This window comes from Manduca sexta, chromosome 26 (genome assembly GCF_014839805.1).
Source record: "Manduca sexta isolate Smith_Timp_Sample1 chromosome 26, JHU_Msex_v1.0, whole genome shotgun sequence".
Classification (NCBI taxonomy): domain Eukaryota; kingdom Metazoa; phylum Arthropoda; class Insecta; order Lepidoptera; family Sphingidae; genus Manduca; species Manduca sexta.
The window spans coordinates 3,864,152-3,885,228 of record NC_051140.1 but is presented as its reverse complement, the minus strand read 5'-3'; the positions used below and the strand labels follow the sequence as shown (position 1 = coordinate 3,885,228).

Genomic DNA, 21,077 nt, shown 5'->3' with positions numbered 1-21,077 from the left:
CTGAGAGTAAGTCAGAGTGTCTGTGTGTCATGGTTGTTTAATATGTATACTAATAGGTATTATGAATGTAAAAGTAACTGTCTGTCAGTCGGTAACGCTTGCTTACACGACCAAAGGGCATTACAATCTGAGATTACAATACTACGGAAATATACGACTAAACCACACTTGAACATTAACAAAGGATACTTTTGTCCTGGAAAAACTTTTTTACCCAGGGGAATGAGCCAGCACCGCCTAATCATTAATTGCGCAGTATTAATATGACAATTTATTATACCCTAATGGGTAGACAAAGGCGGCATAGGTGCACCAATTTTACACCATGTGTATTGCAATTACACTGTCGTGTTTTTCTGGCCTATATTTTTTTTGTCCGTCCGCGGTAAATTTCCTACCGCTCAGAGACCTAGGATTAGAATTCCGATTCGGGCAAAGTGACATTGGGTTTGTCCGCTCAATATCAGTCCGGAGTCTAAACTTTGTGTTTGTATGGCGACAGGTTTGATCACATCATGGGACGGAATGCATAACGATGAAAAGTGGGTGGATTAGTTGCGTCTGTGCCTACTTCTTTAAAAATAATATATAAGTGTGTATGCGTATGTGCGTTGGTAGGTAGCCGCGTAAAAGTTTATTAGGTATCAAAAATAATATAAGAAACTGTAAATAAATTGGTAAACAATAAAATCAATAAAACATTTTGTTTATAGAATGGCGATAACTATAATGCCAATGCCGTCAACCTACCGATTACGTTTTTTTTGGTTAGTTCTTCTGTGGCAAAAAGGTCAATATCTACTGTGTGAAATTAAAAATGTAGGTTTGTTTTTGCTATATACCAAAACATGGCGGCATAACCTCCTTAATTTTTTATTGGTGTTATTGTGTGCATTTTTAAGAAGATCCAATTGATGTTATAATTAAGTATTATAATAAATTGGTCATAACCAATGTTAAAAAATTGTGTGTAATCATTAATAAATTGTCATCATGGCGGATGCGGCTGCGAGACAGTTGCAGTACGAGTACAAGGCGGTGAGAATTTTGCATTATTTACCTAATACCTAATCACATTTCAGTCAAGTGCGACAATAAATCTACCAATAAAATGTTAAATTAATAAAATATCTTAGAGAGTATATGTACTTGATTTATCCCTGATAGCTATAACATTTTGGTTTCAGAATTCAAACCTTGTACTCCAAGCTGATGTGAGATTGATTGAGAGGAGAGGTCGAGATGAGGCTACCGGGGAAGTTTTGTCCCTGTCTGGGAAATTGGGAGGTACTCGAATGGGAGACAGAGCACAAAGGACAAAACCTGACAAGGCTGAGGAAAGAAAGGCAAAGTGAGTAATTTATCCTTTAAATGCATTGCAAAAGTTTTAAAAGATGTTTGGATATCACTATGTTAGGAGAAAACTTAGAAACTACTGGAGGATTTTATGTAAATTACCATACACATACATTCTGCCTGATAATAAAATGAAAGCTAGGTACTTGATACCCTAAAAAATTACAGTTGTACTTTAATTCTGGGCTAGGTTTTCCATGAGAGTGGTGCTACAAAGTGCAAATGCTTAGTGATTAATAAAACTATTAATTATCAACAAATACTTTTATATATTGTAAATTTTTACATTCCCTGTTCTTTTTATATTGAGAAAAAGAAGGTTACAGCACCGTAACATGGGCATAAACATCTGTCAAAATTTATAAGTGTATTAAATGAAGTTTACAACATAGTTTTCATTAAGTTATTTTTCAGATCATAAAAACAAAATATTTTGCCATAAAGTGCTACAGTATTGCATAGTTTCTGTGCATGTAAATAAATCAAGAAATATTTGGGGATAGAATTAAATTCTGAGATTTCGGCTAGGACCAGCCGTAATGTTGTGCAATTTTTTTAAATTTAATATTATTCATTTTTTTATGAACTTCTCTAATGGTACACTGAAGTTAATAGGCATAAGTAGTTATGTTCTAATAATTACAAAATAGGTATTGTTGTGCAACTGTATTTTATTTTCTTCTGGTATAAACAGGACATAAATTTACTTGTATCTTAACATTGAGGTAATCATTGCTGGTGGTAGGATATATTTTATTTATAGGCCCATGTAACTGACCGCATTCGGGGATCATCCTGTGTATATTCAACAGGTTTTAAAGGGTTGGAATAATTGTGTAACCCAAATTCGGTTATGTTTTCAGTTTCAACTAGTTTTAGTTGCACAATATTAGGAAATGTATTAAGAAAACGATAATATGAGATATACATATAAAAATTAACTGATTTATTTCTAAACTTTTAGACGTCAGAAACGTGATGAAGCCTCGTACGAGCTGTCGAAGTCAAAGACCGGGCGCGCCATGTGGGCGGACGAGGCGCCCGGCGTGCTGTACCGGCCGCGAGCGCAACACACGCGTCACGCTTACGAGCTGCTGCTGGCTTTCATGCAGAGTGCCCTCGGAGATCAGCCCAGGGACATATTGTGCGGAGCATGCGATGAGGTACATGTTTGGTTCCTTTTAGATTTTACATCAGTGGCTAAGAGTACATATAACCCGATTCCAGCTGCCTTCCCTTTCATAATTTATGTGAAAACCCTATTTACTATTACAATGTTTTACACACCACATATTTGCACGTTATTAGAACTCATATGTTGTGTCAGCTTCCCTTTTTGTAACTTATTGTATATAAAATTATCATATAGAAAATCTATTCATCATTTGAACGATTTGCAGACTACATTAATGCATATTTCTAGCACCTATATGTTATGATGGGTTCCATTTCGGAAAATGTCATTTTGGGCCTCTGGTATTCTAATATGCATTTACTCATAATTAAAAAATATTTCGTATATTGGCCGTAAGTGATAGCCTAGCCTTTTTTTAGGTACTGATAGTTCTCAAAAATGACAAATTGAAAGATCCTGAAAAGAAGAAAGAAATAGAAGCACTTCTTGGAGCCATGCCTGATGAGAGATTTGCTCTATTAGTTAATCTAGGTAATTACTTTTCTTTACAAAATTATATTTAATGTGATTAGTTTACATATCAAAAAATATTAAGTGAGAAATGATTGACGCTATTTTCATCCTCAGGCAAGAAGATTACAGACTTCAGTATAAACACAGCTAGTGAGAGTAACACAGAAATAGACGAAACATACGGTATCAATGTACAGTTTGAAGAATCTTCGGAGGAGGATGATGAGGATGCATATGGAGAGGTGAGGAGAATCTACTTTATAGATAAAATTGTTATAACTAATAAATCATTCACATCTAAACTAATAATAACTCAGAGGTCCCAGCATAGTTTTTGATGGTTTTAGTATGAATAAGATCATCTATAAATATTTTCTTATTGTAAATTATCACTTACTTGAAAGTTCTGCGGATCATAAAGTTTATAAAAGAAATTCACTACATATTTACATACACTTTTCTAGGTTTAATACGATAAATATTGCTTATGAATATATTTGTAGGTCCGTGAGGAAGATAAGGAAGACGGTGAGGGTACAGACAATGAGCCGGACAAGGCCAGCAGCGGCGAGGAAGACAGCGACGGCGAGGGCAGGAAGAACGCGATACACGCCAATGTAATTATAATGTTTTATTTTATATCAGTGGTTGTTAATGTATAGTTTTAATTTATAACAACGACGTGTTGTTACAAACCAAATTGTCAATATTTTTTTTATTTTACTACGTATTAAAAGTATTTTAAACTTTAATATAAAGCCAATGCTTGGTTATACTAGAAATATCTAAAATAAGTCGACTGGTATATTTTTATGTATCGTTAAATAAGTAATGTCGTTGCAGTTGTCAGAGGAGCAGAGCCAGAAGCGGCGCGACCTGCAGATCCACCCGATGGACATCGACGCGTACTGGCTGCAGCGGCGGCTGTCGCGCTACTTCGCGGACGCGATGGTGTCGCAGGCCAAGAGCGTGGACGTGATGCGCGCGCTCGCCGACGCCGCCGACGACCGCGACCTCGAGAACCGGCTCGTGCTGCTGCTCGGCTACGACTGCTTCGAGTTCGTCAAGGTGCTCAACAAGTACAGATACATGAGTGAGTCATCGTTGTATTGCGTTTTATTATTTAAATATTTTATCGCGAATCTGTTTCTAAGATTATTTTAACTATAGATTCTTTTCACTAAAGGTTTTGATCCATTCACAACTAGTGTGTCCTCGGCAAGAAGGTGCTTAAGCCTTAACTTTTTTAAACAGGACAAATAGGTGCTCTGTTCTCGTAAATGTTTTGAAAGTATTATTATGCCTTTTATATTATTTTTCTTCTTAGTATTACTTACAATAATATTCAAACGGTATTGTAATTGTCTTATTAGCTACAGTACTTGTCTGCTCATTTTTAGCTATAATGATAACTATAAGTGAAGTCTTGTTATGGCTTTCAGTCAAGTTGTTTAGTGTTATTTAGGTTTCTATAGCTGTAAGTCTTCCATACCTTAAATAAATATATATATTTTTTTAATATAAGTGTATTTGAGTATCAAATATTTGTTTTTCCACAGTTTTGTACTGCACAAAGTTGGCTTCATCTCAGTCGGAGAACGAGAGAGCTTCCATCAGAGAGGAGATGTCGAAGCAACCTCATCTCCAAAAGATATTGGCACAACTGGAGACAGGGAAGGGAGAAGACGAGGTAAGATACTTTAAAGGATTTTAAAACATTCAATTATTGCATGAATAAAAATAAATATGTACTTAAAATTTTCATTCTAGCAGTGATATAATGTTCGTACGAGGTTTTGTTGCGTTTAGAGGGAAATTTTAACAATATAACATTCTAACTAATCACTTTTTTACGTATAGTTGAGATTAATAGTTTTATATTATTTCATTTAAATATATATTTTTTTTGTGAATGTTGATAAATAATGACGTGTACTAGACGGCGCAACAGTCGGAGGCGCCACGCAAGCGTCATAAGTCGGAGTCAGAGGGCGGCGCGGGCGCATCGGGCGCGGCGGGGGCGGCGGGGGCGGCGGGCGCGGCGGGCGGGCAGGTGGCCGGTGCGCGCCGCGTGGTGCAGCTCGAGGACCTGGTGTTCGCGGCCGGCTCGCACTTCATGGCCAACAAGCGCTGCCAGCTGCCGCCCGGCTCCTTCAGGAAGCAGAGGAAAGGTCACTAACTATTATGCATTCTTCAGTTATTGATTAACAAATATTTTATTATGTGATTTATTTTGTTTCAATATTGCAAGTAGCTAATGTTGCATCGTATGTTTCGTTTGCATGGAGTTACAAGCTTAGTAACACGCCATTACCTATTATATACCTATTATATATTGTAATAATGTTTATACAATTACTAATATTTAAGCAAAATGTTTAATGCGATTAAATTATTGCAGGATACGAAGAAGTTCATGTTCCAGCCCTGAAGGCAAAACCTTTTGATGAAGGGGAAAACTCTGGTCGCCATCGATAAGTTACCGAAATACGTACAACCTGCGTTTGAATCTTTCAAACATTTAAATAGGATACAGGTACGATGTTGTCTACGCCCCATCCGCCTTTGCTATTTCAATAAGTCGTAACCGACAATGCTGCGCAGTTTTATGATATTTAACGATGAAACTACAACTTTAGATAAACTAAGCTCTTTTTCATTCGCAGCGTATTGCATTTAATAAAACCATAAAGAGAAGCTTATCAGTAAATCTCCACTTACATACCAATTAGTCGTTTAGAAGGGAAAAAAGAAATTGATGTTACTTGACAGAGTCGTATCTGCAAAGCGGCGCTGGAGTCGAACGAGAACCTGTTAGTGTGCGCGCCGACCGGCGCCGGCAAGACCAACGTGGCGCTGCTGTGCGCCCTGCGCGAGATCGGCAAGCACGTCAACGACGACGGCTCCGTCAACGTGCAGGACTTCAAGATCGTCTACGTCGCGCCCATGAGGTCGCTCGTGCAGGAAATGGTGAGGCCGTGAGGATGCGCATCCTATCCGATATTTGAGTGTAAATTAATTGACAACTGTAGCTAGAAATTATTTTATCTGTACTTACTTTTTTCAACTTATGCTGTTAAAGAAGCAACTAGACTAAGAAGGATTGAAACGATAAGCGGGATGATTGGACGCCGTGTTGATTCCGTTGCTTTAATTGTGAAAGAAAACGGGCGGAACATTTTTACCTTTAATGTCTACAGGTGGGCAACTTCAGCAAGCGTCTCGCCGCATATAACATGAAAGTGTCCGAATTGACTGGTGATCACCAGCTGACGAGAGAACAGATCGAGGCGACGCAGCTGATCGTCTGCACGCCGGAGAAGTGGGACATCATTACTAGGAAAGGTAATAAAATTTTATTATGTGATATATACCATGATTTTTAATTGGATTATTAAATTCTCTTTTAGTCGAGGGACCGAAAAGGTTACCGTTGTGAAGGGTTTCATCCGGGTTTGTTTTCTCGGATTACGTTAAAAATTCTATAATAAATGTTAACCAGTGAACACTTACATGTTTATACAATGTAAAAAAAAATGTCCACTAAATATTTCTTACATGATGAGATCATCTCCCATACTGTGCGATGACACGTCCCTCGTGTGGCAGGTGGCGAGCGCTCGTTCACGAACCTGGTGCGGCTGATCATCATCGACGAGGTGCACCTGCTGCACGACGAGCGCGGGCCCGTGCTCGAGGCGCTCGTGGCGCGCACGCTGCGCACCGTCGAGCAGACGCAGGAGGAGGTACGACACGTGCTACTCACAACATGCATGGAACTAATATACGCAGGGTCGAAACCAATATCCCTACCCATTACTGACAAGTCAATTCATGGTCGCCACGTTTTTTTTCTGTTGTGCCAAATTAACTTTGTTTTGGTGACTGTTGAAAAACGTAATCACATTTATAAAACTTTGTTTTCTAAATATTGAGTTTTTATTCTATTAATCATACATTTACGTACAATTTAAACCGACGCGTTCACAACTATTGGCGTACCTGTTATATGTACTTACTTTATGTTATTTGTGCACAGGTGCGCCTGGTGGGTTTGTCGGCGACGCTGCCCAACTACACGGACGTCGCGGCGTTCCTGCGCGTCAGGCCGGAGCACGGGCTGTTCTATTTCGACAACTCATTCAGGTACTTTTTATCATAATCAGTTTTGCTGTTGCTCACAGTTCCGCCAGCGTAAAAATATTGTCTTGGAATTAAAATGCCACAGAAGCGCACTATCGGGATATAAGAAGTCTGGAATGCATTTATTGAGATTGTATGATGAAATATATTTTTCAATTCCTAGTTCTCGAATTATTATGTCCGGTTGTGACATGTCTAACTCTAGTCATTGTTATTAGGCCTGTGGCACTGGAACAGCAGTATATAGGTGTCACGGAGAAGAAGGCGCTCAAGCGGTTCCAAGTGATGAACGATATTGTCTATGAAAAGACCATGGAGCATGCTGGAAGGAATCAGGTATATTGTTAACTAAAAGATTTGAAGTTATTTCTGTATCAGATTTGATGTATTTGTCTACTAATTAATTAAAAACAATTTGTTATGGAGCTTGTTGTCGATGTGAAGTAAGATGACCTGCCCCTTTATAATGTCCCAAAATAACGCGACTCGCAAGTCTATGAAGTTTAATTTTAATGTTTACCAATGCGTCAATTATTTGTTAGTCTTTTAACACAATTCCAATAAAACGACACGGATTCGTGTCGTGTCATTTGCCACATTGCTAGGACATAGAATATTCTTCGCAACCATCGAGAGATGGTGATGGTGTGTGATGGTGGTATGTCCATTATTTTATTAAAAACATAACTACATTGGGATAAAATATTTTCTAATCTCTGCTATGTATTCTAGTGTTATGATTTTCGCCGCTCACGACATTAATCAGAGGAGGATTTGTCAAATGTGCGTTTGTTGCAGATCCTAGTGTTCGTGCACTCGCGCAAGGAGACCGGCAAGACCGCGCGCGCCATCCGAGACATGTGCTTGGAGAAGGATACGCTCGGACAGTTCCTCAGGTAAAGACCATGTGCAATAATACGTTGTAGAGGCTCGTTCTAGTGGTCAGAACGCCCATTTTTCGTATATTTGGATTATATTTTACACCCAACAGGTGTATTGTATAACTGCTGTATAAAAAAAAAAACTATACATTTCTATTGCAAACTTAGAATTACAAACATCTAGAAAGTTGTTATCTTGGTTTAATAGAGAAGGCTCTGCGAGCATGGAGGTGCTCCGTACTGAGGCGGAGCAGGTGAAGAACCCGGAGCTGCGAGAGCTGCTGCCGTACGGGTTCGCGATCCATCACGCCGGCATGAGCAGGGTCGACAGGACGCTCGTTGAGGATCTGTTCGCTGATAGGCACATACAGGTACGTGATGTAATGGTAATCGTGGAGTGCTATAGGCTATACATCATCACGCTATACCCAATAGGAGCGGAGCAGTAATGGCTAATCTCAGGAACTATCGGTTCGAACTGAAAAAATATTTTTGTGATGGATAGTCCTTTGTTCCTGGAGTGATATAGGCTAACATCACGCTATGACCAATAGGATCAAAGCAGTAATGAAACATGTTGCAAAAACGGGGAAAATTTATTCGTTTTAAGAGCTTCCGTTGCGTACGCTGCGTAAACGGTTAAAGTTATGCAACAATGATGTATGACGGGATTGTTCCTCTTAAAAAGTTCTACAAAAATATATTATAAAACAAAGTCCCCCACTGCAACTGTCTGCCTGAACGTGTTAAACTCAAAAACTACGCAACATATTAAGATGAAATTTTGTATGGAGACAGTTTGAGACCCTGGGAAGAACACAGGCTCCCGGAAAAATATATAGCGTGACTTTTATAACGGAAAACTTTAGCCCGAAAAACTTTATAACTCGGGCGGAGCCGCGGGCAAAAGCTAGTAGATAATAAAAAAGTTGTTCTCCACTAGGTGCTGGTGTCAACGGCGACGCTGGCGTGGGGTGTGAACCTGCCGGCGCACACGGTAATCGTGAAGGGCACGCAGGTGTACTCGCCGGAGAAGGGCCGCTGGGCCGAGCTCGGAGCCCTCGACGTGCTGCAGATGCTGGGCAGAGCCGGCCGACCGCAGTACGACACCAAGGGAGAGGGTCCGTCATCTTGATTTCGTTAATTTGGTCAAAAGTTAGGATGTTAAGGACGATTGTGTATTTTTACGTATATGTTCCTTAATCAATTTGCTGTTTTCATAACACATGGATCGGTAAATATTAATTTGCTTTTTGGAACTTTATGAGTTTCTCATTTATAACGATTTCATTATTGTTCTGTTTAGGAAAACATACACTGTAGTAAGAGCTTTTTGTTTCAGGTATTTTAATAACAAATCACTCGGAGCTTCAGTACTATCTCTCGTTGCTGAACCAGCAGTTGCCTATAGAGTCGCAGATGATTAGCAAGTTGCCGGACATGTTGAACGCTGAGATCGTGCTCGGGTCGGTGCAGAGCGTGCGCGACGCCGTCACGTGGCTCGGTGAGTTGAATGCTTGTAGCGAGCATAATGCTTGCAGTCCGCAAATTGCTCTTAGTGAGCCATTTTCTCAATTTAACTTCTTTATGTTAAATGTTTTTTTTTTCTCAGGTTACACTTACTTATACATACGAATGTTACGTCAGCCGGCATTATACGGCGTCACACCAGAAAAATTACAAGAAGATAACTTATTGGAGCTGCATAGAGCTGATTTAATTCACACAGCTGCATGCCTGTTGGACAAGTGAGTGGCCTTATATTCTTACAGCAACATAAAGCTGGCCTTGATAAAAATTATTAAAATATTTCTTTGGCAATATTATATAAATTGTCTATATTTTTTTTAGAGCTGGTCTAGTGAAATACGAAAGGAAATCCGGTCACTTCCAACCGACGGAGCTTGGGCGCATCGCGTCCCACTTCTACTGCACGTACGAGACGATGCAGTCGTACAACCAGCTGCTGAAGCCGACGCTCGGAGAGATCGAGCTGTTCAGAGTTTTCTCACTCTCCGCCGAGTTCAAACACATCGCTGTCAGGGAGGAAGAGAAATTGGAGCTTCATAAGCTTATGGAGAGGGTCAGTGGAGATTTTTTATATGAAGTTTTGTGTCCAAAATTGGTTCAAATAATATTTGGGTTCTGATATTTTGTTTATAATGGATGGTCATTTGTTACAAAGTACTTTCCTGAATATATTATGAGATTTTCTTTCACAAGTAATTTTAAATTCTATCAAACAGTATGGGACTAAGGTTCGGTAGTAGGTTATCCTATAAATTTTTAATATAATGTATTTTTATTACTTCACAGGTGCCCATACCAATAAAAGAGAGCATCGAAGAGCCGTCAGCGAAAATCAACGTGTTGCTCCAAGCATACATATCTCAGTTGAAACTGGAAGGATTTGCTCTCATGGCGGACATGGTGTACGTCACTCAGTCCGCTTGCAGATTACTTAGAGCGATATTTGAGATTGTATTACATAGAGGTGAGTTTTGTGCTTGTGGGGAGCAAAATTAGGAAAATTGAGTTTCGTGCTTATGGTAAGCAATTTTGCTTACATGCAGATTATACATGTATAAACATTATAATAATTTCATTTTACAGGTTGGGCGCAATTAGTGGACAAAACATTAGCTTTGTGCAAAATGGTGGACAGAAGAATGTGGCAGTCGATGTCACCGCTCAGACAATTCAGAAAGATGCCTGAAGAGGTGAGAATGACTAGTGTGTTTTAACTGTCTTGTTCAATCAGATGCTATGATCTTTTCTATAATCCACTTTTGCCTACATATACACGTAATAACGAGTGAAATCCCTTTTATACATCTTTAAAATGGTCCACAAATTTGCAGGTAATAAAAAAGTTAGAGAAGAAAAACTTCCCATGGGAGAAGTTGTACGAGCTTGGTCCGAACGAGATCGGCGAGCTGGTGCGTGCGCCGAAGCTCGGCAAAATGATTCATAAGTATGTGCACCAGTTCCCCAAGCTGGAGCTCGCCACTCACATACAGCCCGTCACCAGGTCCACGCTCAGGGTGGAGCTCACCATTACGCCCGACTTCCACTGGGATGAGAAGGTAAGAGAATTTTATTAAAAGATCTGTAATCGACAATATATTTGGTCCATTATTATTATTATAGATTATAACAGTAAAAAATCTAATAATTTTAAACACGCGGATGTTCACAGAATATTATTAGATATTACAAGATTGTCCTGGTTTGACAGATCCACGGTCAGTCGGAAGCGTTCTGGATCCTGGTGGAGGATGTGGACTCGGAGGTGGTGTTGCACCACGAGTATTTCCTGTTGAAGGAGAAATACTGCAAGGATGAACATCAGGTGAAGCTGTTCGTGCCCGTGTTCGAGCCGCTGCCGCCGCAGTATTTCCTCAGGGTCGTCTCTGACAGGTCAGTAGTGTGGAAAAACATTAGCTAAGGCAGAATTGCAGTTAGAAAGCACTTTCAAACGTACATTGAAACAATGCAAGGTGGCATTAAGAGAATGAAAAAAATAGAATCAGATTTTTTTATTTATATAAAATTTGTTTTGATTTCATATAGGATCATTCTGGACTTGGTTTATGGGATTGTGATGGGATTTTAGGACCTATTGAAAAAATCTTGTATGTATTCTTGCAGAATTAAAAGAAATACTCTTATTCCAGGTGGATAGCGGCGGAAACCCAACTGCCGGTGTCGTTCCGTCATCTAATCCTTCCGGAGAAGAACCTGCCGCCGACGGAGTTGCTAGACCTGCAGCCGCTGCCGATCTCCGCGCTCAGGAATCCCAAGTACGAGGAGCTCTACAACGATACCTTCCCGCAGTTCAACCCAGTGCAGACTCAGGTGAGATCTGGGGGCTATATGGAATTGACTACCAAGACGGAGGTGGCGGACGAGAGTCGGACAGAGTCTCACGTATGTTTTGTGGTACTGCGCAGGTGTTCAACGCGGTGTACAACTCTGACGAGAACGTGTTCGTGGGCGCGCCGTCGGGCTCGGGCAAGTCGGTGGTGGCGGAGCTGGCGCTGCTGCGGCTGCTGCACACCAGCGCCGCCGCGCGCGCCGTCTATCTGCTGCCCAAGGACGCGCTCGCAGACATCGTCTTCGCTGACTGGTACCACAAGTTCGGCACGCGGTTCAATCTCAAGGTAAAACTTATCAACCGAAATAAGATACTTATAATGTTATCTTTTATTACTTCATATATTGGTGAAAATACTGATCGGACTCTCTTCTCACAGGTGGTACAACTGACTGGTGAAACAGCTACTGATCACAAACTACTTAACAAAGGGCAAATTATAATCACCACTGCAGATAAATGGGACATACTATCTAGACGGTTTGTATTTATTTATATATCTGTTAGTGGTAGTTGGTTCACTACACAGGTGTTTTAATTAGACAAATAGAAAAATAAAGATGGTTTGATAATTATTTTATGTGTGCAGATGGAAGGTGCGCAAGAGCGTGCAGAGCGTGTCGTTGTTCATAGTGGACGCGCTGCAGCTGCTCGGCGGCGAGGAGGGGCCCGTGCTAGAGGTCGTCTGCTCTCGGATGAGATACATCGCCTCGCAGATAGGTCCGCTACCGTTTTTCGTACATGCCAAATTACTTAGTGTAAATGATAGAAGTCAAGTATCACAAACGTCGGCAAAATTTTACCATCAAGGGCTGAACTTGGTTAACAGTTTGCACTCTGATCAAACAAGCTTTCATTTATGATTATATACATATACAAGTAATTTACACACCTGTATTGTGTTCTAAAAGTAAGTATTATGTGTATTATGTGTGTGGTATGTTGTGTGCAGGGCGTCCCATCCGCATAGTGGCGTTGTCGCTGCCGCTGGCGGACGCGCGCGACGTGGCGCAGTGGCTCGGCTGCAACGCCAACGCCACCTTCAACTTCCATCCCAGCGTGCGCCCGCTGCCGCTCGAGCTGCACATACAGGTATTAATACATCATGTATAGGTATTAAAAGTTGTGTAATGTGAGATTCTTGATTATGATTGACCTTCCTAGGTAAGGTTGGGGAGAGAGAAGACTATCGTCATCTTTATATAGATGATGTGATATTTTTAGGGCTTCAACATATCGCACGCGGGTTCCCGCGTGGCGGCGATGACGAAGCCGATCTACAACGCGGTGTGTCGGTACGCGGGCGCGCGGCCGTGCGCGGTGTTCGTGCCGTCGCGGCGCCAGGCGCGGCTGCTGGCGGCCGACCTGCTGGCGCTCGCCGCCGCCCACGGACGGCCCGCGCGCTTCCTGCACGCCAGCGCAGACCTCGTGCAGCCCTTCCTCAACAAGATACAGGACAAGGTATACACATTCAACTTTCTTCACTTAATAATTTTATTACAAAACCCAATCATATGTTTTTATAGGCACCACGTAGAATATGCTTCAAACGTCAGGTGTTTGTAAGGCATGAGAAACATACATTGCACACATTTCGAATCCTCAGTTACGGCCGTGTTGTGTTGTGCCTTTAAAACTAATTTTCAGAATTCTCTCTTCTAAAGGCAACTTTAAACATTGCAGAATTGATTGGTGTCGTTTGTGTTTAGATGCTGAAGGAGACGCTGGGCGCGGGCGTGGCGTACCTGCACGAGGGCGTGGAGGCGGGCGACCGGCGCGTGGTGCAGCACCTGGTGGAGTGCGGCGCGGCGCAGCTGTGCGTGGTGTCGCACGAGCTGGCCTGGGCGCTGTCCGCGCATCTACACACCGTCATCGTCGCCGACACCTGCACGTGCGTACATTCAACGAACATACTTTAACCGAACAAGATACTAAGCATTGCGTGCTAAGTATATTAGTATCGCGCGAAACTTTTAGAAAGTTTATTTAGGTATTTTATTGTCGCACAAAATGAGAATAAATCGTAAGTTTTTGTTGACTAAATCGCAAAAAAACATTATACTAGCAATAACATATATTTACCCCCCTGTAGATACAACGGCAAGCTGCACTCGTACGAGCAGTACCCGATCACGACAGTGCTGCAGATGCTGGGCCGCGCGTGCCGCCCGCTGGAGGACGACCACTCCGTCGCCGTGCTCATGTGCGCCGCGCATCACAAGACATTCTTCACTAAGCTGCTCAACGACTGTCTGCCGCTTGAGGTGAGCGGGATGGAAGATATGTCGTTGATAGGAAAAAAAGAGATAGGGACAATGTTCTTTGCAAGTGGGATTGTGATTTCAAAAGTAGTTGCAGTCTTATTGTTAATTATATGTTTATAATTTATTAATATTCTAGAGACAAACTTGAGATACAATATTTTATAACTTTTTTCTATCTATTTATACTTTACTTTAAACTCGTGATAACTTACACAATAAATATTGTGAAAATACAACAGAAAGACTTCTCCCCCAGAGTCACCTGGACCACAGACTACACGACCACATGAACGCGGAGATAGTGACAAAAACCATAGAGAATAAACAGGACGCTGTCGACTACCTGACGTGGACGTTCCTGTACCGCAGGCTGACGCAGAACCCCAACTATTACAATCTGCAGGGAGTCACACACAGGTTGGTATCACGTATTTTTTTAACAGAGTTTAAAAAGTATGCAGTCCTTCAGTTCGCTTTTAGATACCTTGTTATCAAGTAATATCCGTATTAAACATAGCAGTTTCTTTAAAATCTGCATCAAAATAACTTAAAAAATAAAGAAGTTGTTCATATTTGAAATACAGTTGTGAGCAGAAGTGGTGGGGTTATTATGCTATCTCTTTCTCACTCACGGACCGCTGTGGCCGGTGACACTCGGTGACGTCACAATTTGCCATTTATGTTATTCGGACAGTAATTTTCCATTTTCCCGAACGGTCTCGACACCCCCCGAACCCTCGCTCGGCAGTCCCCGCAACCCGCGCCGCTATCGCCCGAGACGCGGCTCCCCAGTCGGCCCGCAGCCACGCAATGCGCGAATCGATGTTCCGTCCGTTATATTGTGATCGCATATTGTTTTGTGCTTATGCTTTTTAGAGCATTAAAATGTTATGACTCTATTCCGTTTTATCTATTAATATATGCCACCAAAGTATATTATATACATTATATCTGGATCGCTACATATTGTTTACAGGCACTTATCCGACCACCTGTCCGAGCTGGTGGAGACGACCCTCACAGACCTGGAGCAGTCGAAGTGCATCGCGATCGAGGACGAGATGGACGTGCAGCCGCTCAACCTCGGCATGATCGCGTCGTATTACTACATCAACTACACCACTATAGGTAAGAATATATTTCACATAGCATTCGTTTGTAATAGTGCCCATAACAAACTAGATTTCAGGTCTGCGCTCAAAGTTCCGTTTAACGGATTTGTATATTGTATACAAGGAAAATATACATTTATCTTTCTTGTAATCTATCTATAAGAGACTCAGACTATCCTATGACCTTACGTCCGTTTAAGTTAAAACTTATTTTCTTAAAGGTATCGGGATTATAAACTATACTTTAATGTAGTTGTTTCAAATGAGTTGTGTGATCAAATTAAGGTGTGACAGCTGTGAGTAAGAAAGGGTGTCTCACCATTTGACACAGTTCAGTGTTTGACTCGCTACCAGGATATGACTATTGTTAGTTTCATTATAGTGCAGTGTTAATAGTTTGGCGGTTTCTATAGGAGTCGGTATTTTTAGACATTACAATGATATATAATTTACTGTCCCAAAAACTTATAATTTTATTCCTTGTATTGATAAAAATAGCTACAAATGTTAAATTAAATTCCTATTGTTTGTTTATACAGAACTGTTCAGTTTATCACTGACCAACAAGACGAAGATTCGCGGCCTGCTGGAGATCATATCCTCGGCAGCAGAATACTCTGACCTCTGCATCAGGCACAGGGAGGAGAATATCATCAAGGCACTTGCTTCCAAGTAAGTTTTACATACAATATATTAGGATACTAGTTTTTGTCCGCGGCTCCACCCGCGTTATAAAGTTTTTCGGGCTAAAGTTTTCCGTTATAAAAGTCACGCTATATATATATTTTCCCGGGAGCCTATGTTCTTCCCAGAGTCTCCAACTGTCTCAAATTTCATCTTAATACGTTGGGTAGTTTTTGAGTTTAACACATTTAGGCAGACACATACAGCGGGGGGCGTTTGTAAAACCCGTGGTGTAAGACGATGTACGTGTTCAGAGTGGCGCACAAGCCGGCGGCGACGTCGGGCGGCGCGGTGAAGTACAACGAGCCGCACGTGAAGGCGCACGTGCTGCTGCAGGCGCACCTGTCGCGCATGCAGCTGCCCGCCGAGCTGCAGGCCGACACCGCGCTCGTGCTCACCAAGGTACGGCTGCTGCTCCTGAACTACACTAATTCTTTTATTTGACTATGAAATGGGAACATTTTCTGTCAGTTTGTTTTAAATACCTAGGTATGCCTATATTCATTCATTTATACATTTTATATAGAGATAAGTATAAAGGCGGACTTCATTCCAGAGGCATACAACGAAATCCAAAATTTTCTTCAAAGTTAAAAATAAAGCTTTGGAATTTTCAATTGTATCAGGCGATCAGGCTGATCCAAGCGTGTGTGGACGTGGTGTCGAGCAGCGGGTGGCTGTCGCCGGCCGTGGCCGCCATGGAGCTGGCGCAGATGGTGACGCAGGCCATGTGGGCTAAGGACTCGTACCTGCGACAATTGCCGCACTTCACACCTGAACTTGTGCAGAGGTGTGCTGAGAAGGTACGTGAATATAATATGCTATAGTTTTTCATATTCAATGACCGATATTGGAAATTACACGGAGGGTACACCATAATTTAGTAGTGAATGCGCCGCGCAGTCTCTGTAGCGCTCGTGCCCGTAATCTATTAGAGTAAACTTCAATCGTATATTTAGTGGTGTGTTAATGAAGCATTATCTTATACGTTAAAAATTAACGCACTCTTGCCTGCATTCTGTTTGAGGCCTGAAAGGTCACGCAGGGGCGTAGAGCTAAAATGACGAACTTACAGATTCTTCATCGATAATTTATCAAAATATCGAAATTGGGAATGTGAAACTTTTACTCAAGATATGATTGTCAATGGCGATATGCACAATAACATGATTTTTTTTTGTTTGGAATTGTTCGTACAGAATGTAGAGACGGTGTTTGATGTAATGGAGCTAGAAGACAACGCGCGAGCCAAGCTACTGCAGCTGTCGCCCAACGAGATGGCCGACGTGGCTCGCTTCTGCAACCGGTATCCTAACGTGGAACTGACTTACGAGGTATGATTGTAAATAAATTTACTGTTGACGGCAATCTAGACCTAATGTCAATACATATTATAATTGAAAGTCTCATGCCTTGGCTGAATCTGTATTAATATTTTCCACACCTATTTCGAATTAACGACAAAATTTTACTTATTAAATGTGTTTACAGGTTAAAAACGAGCGTCACCTGCGCGTAGGCAAGCCCATTGTCGTAGAAGTGTCGCTAGAGAGGGAGGACGACATTGTGGGACCGGTTATTGCACCTTTCTTCCCGCAGGTAAGAACTCGTGAAAGATCTACGTTAGCAAATGGAATTGAATAAAAATTAGGTGATGGAATTATTCCTAGGAATAAATATTTGAGTGTTTACAACACAAGGTTGCTTTACAACCAGCGATGTGCTAACCTGTACATCTGAGAATGTGTATGATATATCCTAATAAAGATTTCATATCTTAGCTTAGCACTGGTGGAAACAGGTTTAAAGTAGTTGTTATTCATATAGCGGGATGCGTGAATGAATGGTGTAGTTATGGATGGAAGGCTACTACGAAGTTGGTGTGCGTTTGTCACTGAATGTAGAAAGCCGTGCATCTTTATTGCATGATATTTTTCTTAAGCGATTTGCTAATGCTAGATTTCACAGTCTCATGGCTTAGTAAGAGTAATCAATCTGAAATGTAAACTAATTGTCTCTGAGCTTGTATTATGATAGTATTCACCAAGGTTGAAATATTATTTACAGAAACGCGAGGAGGGTTGGTGGGTGGTGATCGGAGACCCGAAGACAAACACGCTGCTGTCTATCAAGAGAGTATCGCTCGCGCGGAGTGCCAAGGTATGATACGATTATTTCACAAGTTCATATCCGACTTAGTAAAGGTGACTGTGCCTCATTTTATAAATTACCCAAAATATACTTCAGTAATGTTTTCTAATTAGATTCCTTGGTCAGTCGGCCACTTTAGAGATCAAACTAATGTGATGTGATGATATCTTGAAAACTTATTATAACTTGTGCAATCTTAGTAGGTGTATATCAAAACTAAGCTAAGATTTATAGACTATGAATTAGCATAGTTAGCCCAACTGAACTCTAGCATAGCCTGGTAGCCAGTTGAACACATCAAATTGTGAGACTCATTTTTATACCCGTTACTGTCATGACCCCCTCCCCTTCCATAATTATTTTACATCTCGAATGGTTTTCATTATTCCGAAGTACTCTAAGTTATTCATTAACGGCCGTTTAAATAAACAATCCCAATCTTGATCTTCGATACGATCCAATAAATAATAAACCAATCAAAATAAGTCATTTAAAACCTTGGTAAAAAAAACTTAGTTCTAATTAGGCCATCTTTGCGATAGATTGAATGTGATCGAGTTATTTATTGAAAACGGCAGTAGTGTTTGAATAGTATGTGTTTGTGGATCAGGTGCGCCTGGACTTCGTGTGCGGCGCGGCGGGGCGCCACTCCTACACGCTGTACTTCATGTCGGACGCGTACCTCGGCGCCGACCAGGAGTACAAGTTCACCGCCGACGTCGCTGAGCCGCGCTCCGACTCTAGCGACTCCGACTGAACAACCACCATACAAATATATTTCTAATGTACCACGTTAATATAAGGGCAAATATATGATTTAAGGACCACTCAGTGTTTCATTTTACGTGAAAAAAAAAAACAATTTTATACTCAATAATACAATTTATTGATGTAACAATAACATACACAATTGTTCTTATTTCTATTGTACACGCACTGCGGCTGGGGGTTGAAAATAAAATATTACACAAAAGTAAAATATTAATAAAATAGTAGAAATTGGAATATAAAGACTCAAAACATGTTTGTTCGTCCAATAAATCAAAGTGCGATAAGAATAATTCCACTGAGTCCCAAAGAGAAAACGCATTACGTAAGAGAGTACCGGTGTTTAACAATTGATGTGTTCTCAGTCCTCAGCCGCCGCACTCTGCATGGTTAACATTGATCTAACATCTAGACTACTTATCACATTATTTACATAATATTACTTTACGTTCATATAAAAGCCTTGCTTTCAACCATAAACGCACAACACCGCTGTGTGACCAGCGTTCCGTCTCACCACACTTAATATAAACTTTAAAGTACTCTGAGAATTTCCTCCGTTATCAAGAGTGTAAAATATTTTTGTAATCTACGGCACCTATTTTATTCATCGAGAAATGCAATTATTTCTTTGTGACATTTTAAAATAGGTACTATTTTTCTAAGAGTATCGTAGGTATTAAGATATTTGTATGCAGTCATTCAAGTCATCATATTTTAGTTCTATAATGTGTTATCTTATGGGGTTACACGTACGTAATACTGCTAAATCTAGGAATATTGTGTCGCAACCGTGACTTTATTAACCGCCATTTTCAATAAACGATCCTAATCGCTTTTCTTGATCTATCTCAAAATGGATCACTCAGAACAAAGATTTTTTGACATGTTTACAAATTACTTATTTTCATTGGTTTATTCTCTGAATCGGATTGAGATTGGAAAGTTTATTGAAAATGGCTGTCAGTCCGACGGGATTCGGACTGGTTTCGCTGCCACACATGTTCTAAAGATCGACGAAATTGAACAGTTTGGACACGTTGCAATCTCTCAGGCTGTGTACGGCCGGCATTAAAATACAACAAATGTTACAAATATTATAAATAAAATTCGGTCACTGAGGCGGCAGCACTCAATGTGTAATGCAATAATAGTAAGCATCCATTAAACTAGACGGGATTTGCCATTATAACAAATATTATCTAATACAAATGCAATATTAATAAAAAAAACGACATAAATAATAACGAAAAATATTTTTACAATATGGTGAGGCTTGACCCGTCTCTTTTACTGGATGTTTACTTTAAATAAGTTAATTTTCGTATAACATAATACTGATTATAATTTATTCATTAATATATTATTACAACTCATGTTAACTATTTAAAAAACTTACTTATTTAAACCTGACTTAGATAATTCCTATTATGACTATTTTCCCCATATAGTTATGATACAGTTGTGTAAATGTACTTATAACCGTCATTATTTGGCAAATGCAAGATCAAATTCGACAGGATGTTTTAAGTACATACATCGACTTGGATAAGCATTTTTGTAATTATTTCTATGAAGTTAATATATGAGATAAACAAATTAAGTACATTTAAGTAAGTAGTTTTGTTCGTAAGTAATAATTTTATCAGTTTGTAATGTACAAAGGCGGTAATGATTGTGATTTTGGCATCAGTAAACATTATTTCGGAAGTTAAGTTATGGCGAAGATTTCTTAAAAACGTAAAAGTATAAAGATTCTTTAGTTATTTATCCGTGTTCTGTTTTAAGGTCCCTAATCATAGCCCAAAGACTTGTATCCCGATGTAAAGTGTATGTGTGTTACTTGAGTAGTTTCTCCTGCTCGTCGGCGCGCGCGAACACGTCCCCGTTGCGGTCGGGCGAGGTGAAGGAGGCGCGCGTGTGCGCACTCGCAGACGCGGGCGGCGGCAGCGCGTGCGGCGACACCTCCACACAACGCATATTTATTTATTTATACACCTTATATACAGATAAGTATATAGGCGGACTTAATGCCAGAGGCATTTTCTACCAGTCGACCTTACGGTGGTGCAGATATAAACAAGGTAGGTGCATCCAAAAATGGTGAAATATTATTATTAAATGTATGTATATATTACAATAAATATGATACTAATAATAAATTATATAAAATAGAATAATTTAATTATATAG

General features: G+C 40.4%; 2 protein-coding genes across 2 annotated transcripts in view; one reads left to right on the top strand and one right to left on the bottom strand.

Moving 5' to 3' along the window:
- The first annotated feature begins 791 nt into the window (after positions 1 to 791).
- On the top strand, positions 792 to 18,943 carry LOC115454128 (putative U5 small nuclear ribonucleoprotein 200 kDa helicase). Its single transcript, XM_037443207.1, is given in 43 exon segments — positions 792 to 1,038; positions 1,188 to 1,351; positions 2,321 to 2,519; positions 2,911 to 3,022; positions 3,119 to 3,246; positions 3,508 to 3,621; positions 3,848 to 4,097; positions 4,564 to 4,694; positions 4,944 to 5,175; positions 5,406 to 5,464; positions 5,466 to 5,540; positions 5,777 to 5,974; positions 6,205 to 6,349; positions 6,614 to 6,750; positions 7,044 to 7,150; positions 7,366 to 7,483; positions 7,946 to 8,043; positions 8,237 to 8,399; positions 8,972 to 9,149; positions 9,371 to 9,532; positions 9,641 to 9,776; positions 9,880 to 10,111; positions 10,345 to 10,522; positions 10,642 to 10,748; positions 10,890 to 11,114; positions 11,267 to 11,448; positions 11,706 to 11,886; positions 11,982 to 12,191; positions 12,285 to 12,385; positions 12,495 to 12,625; positions 12,858 to 12,997; positions 13,130 to 13,366; positions 13,615 to 13,796; positions 13,998 to 14,169; positions 14,426 to 14,586; positions 15,146 to 15,297; positions 15,821 to 15,953; positions 16,220 to 16,367; positions 16,592 to 16,768; positions 17,165 to 17,299; positions 17,457 to 17,564; positions 18,033 to 18,125; positions 18,727 to 18,943. Coding segments are annotated over 43 exon segments (6,483 nt in total). The 5' UTR covers positions 792 to 993; the 3' UTR covers positions 18,874 to 18,943.
- A 35-nt stretch (positions 18,944 to 18,978) lies between these two features.
- The window catches only part of LOC115451556 (metal transporter CNNM4), a 33,678-nt gene continuing 31,579 nt past the window's right edge, over positions 18,979 to 21,077 (bottom strand). The window contains exon 15 of the mRNA XM_037443208.1: positions 18,979 to 20,849. Within this exon, the coding sequence (XP_037299105.1) occupies positions 20,724 to 20,849 (126 nt within the window). The 3' untranslated portion in view covers positions 18,979 to 20,723. The remainder of the gene's footprint in view (positions 20,850 to 21,077) is intronic.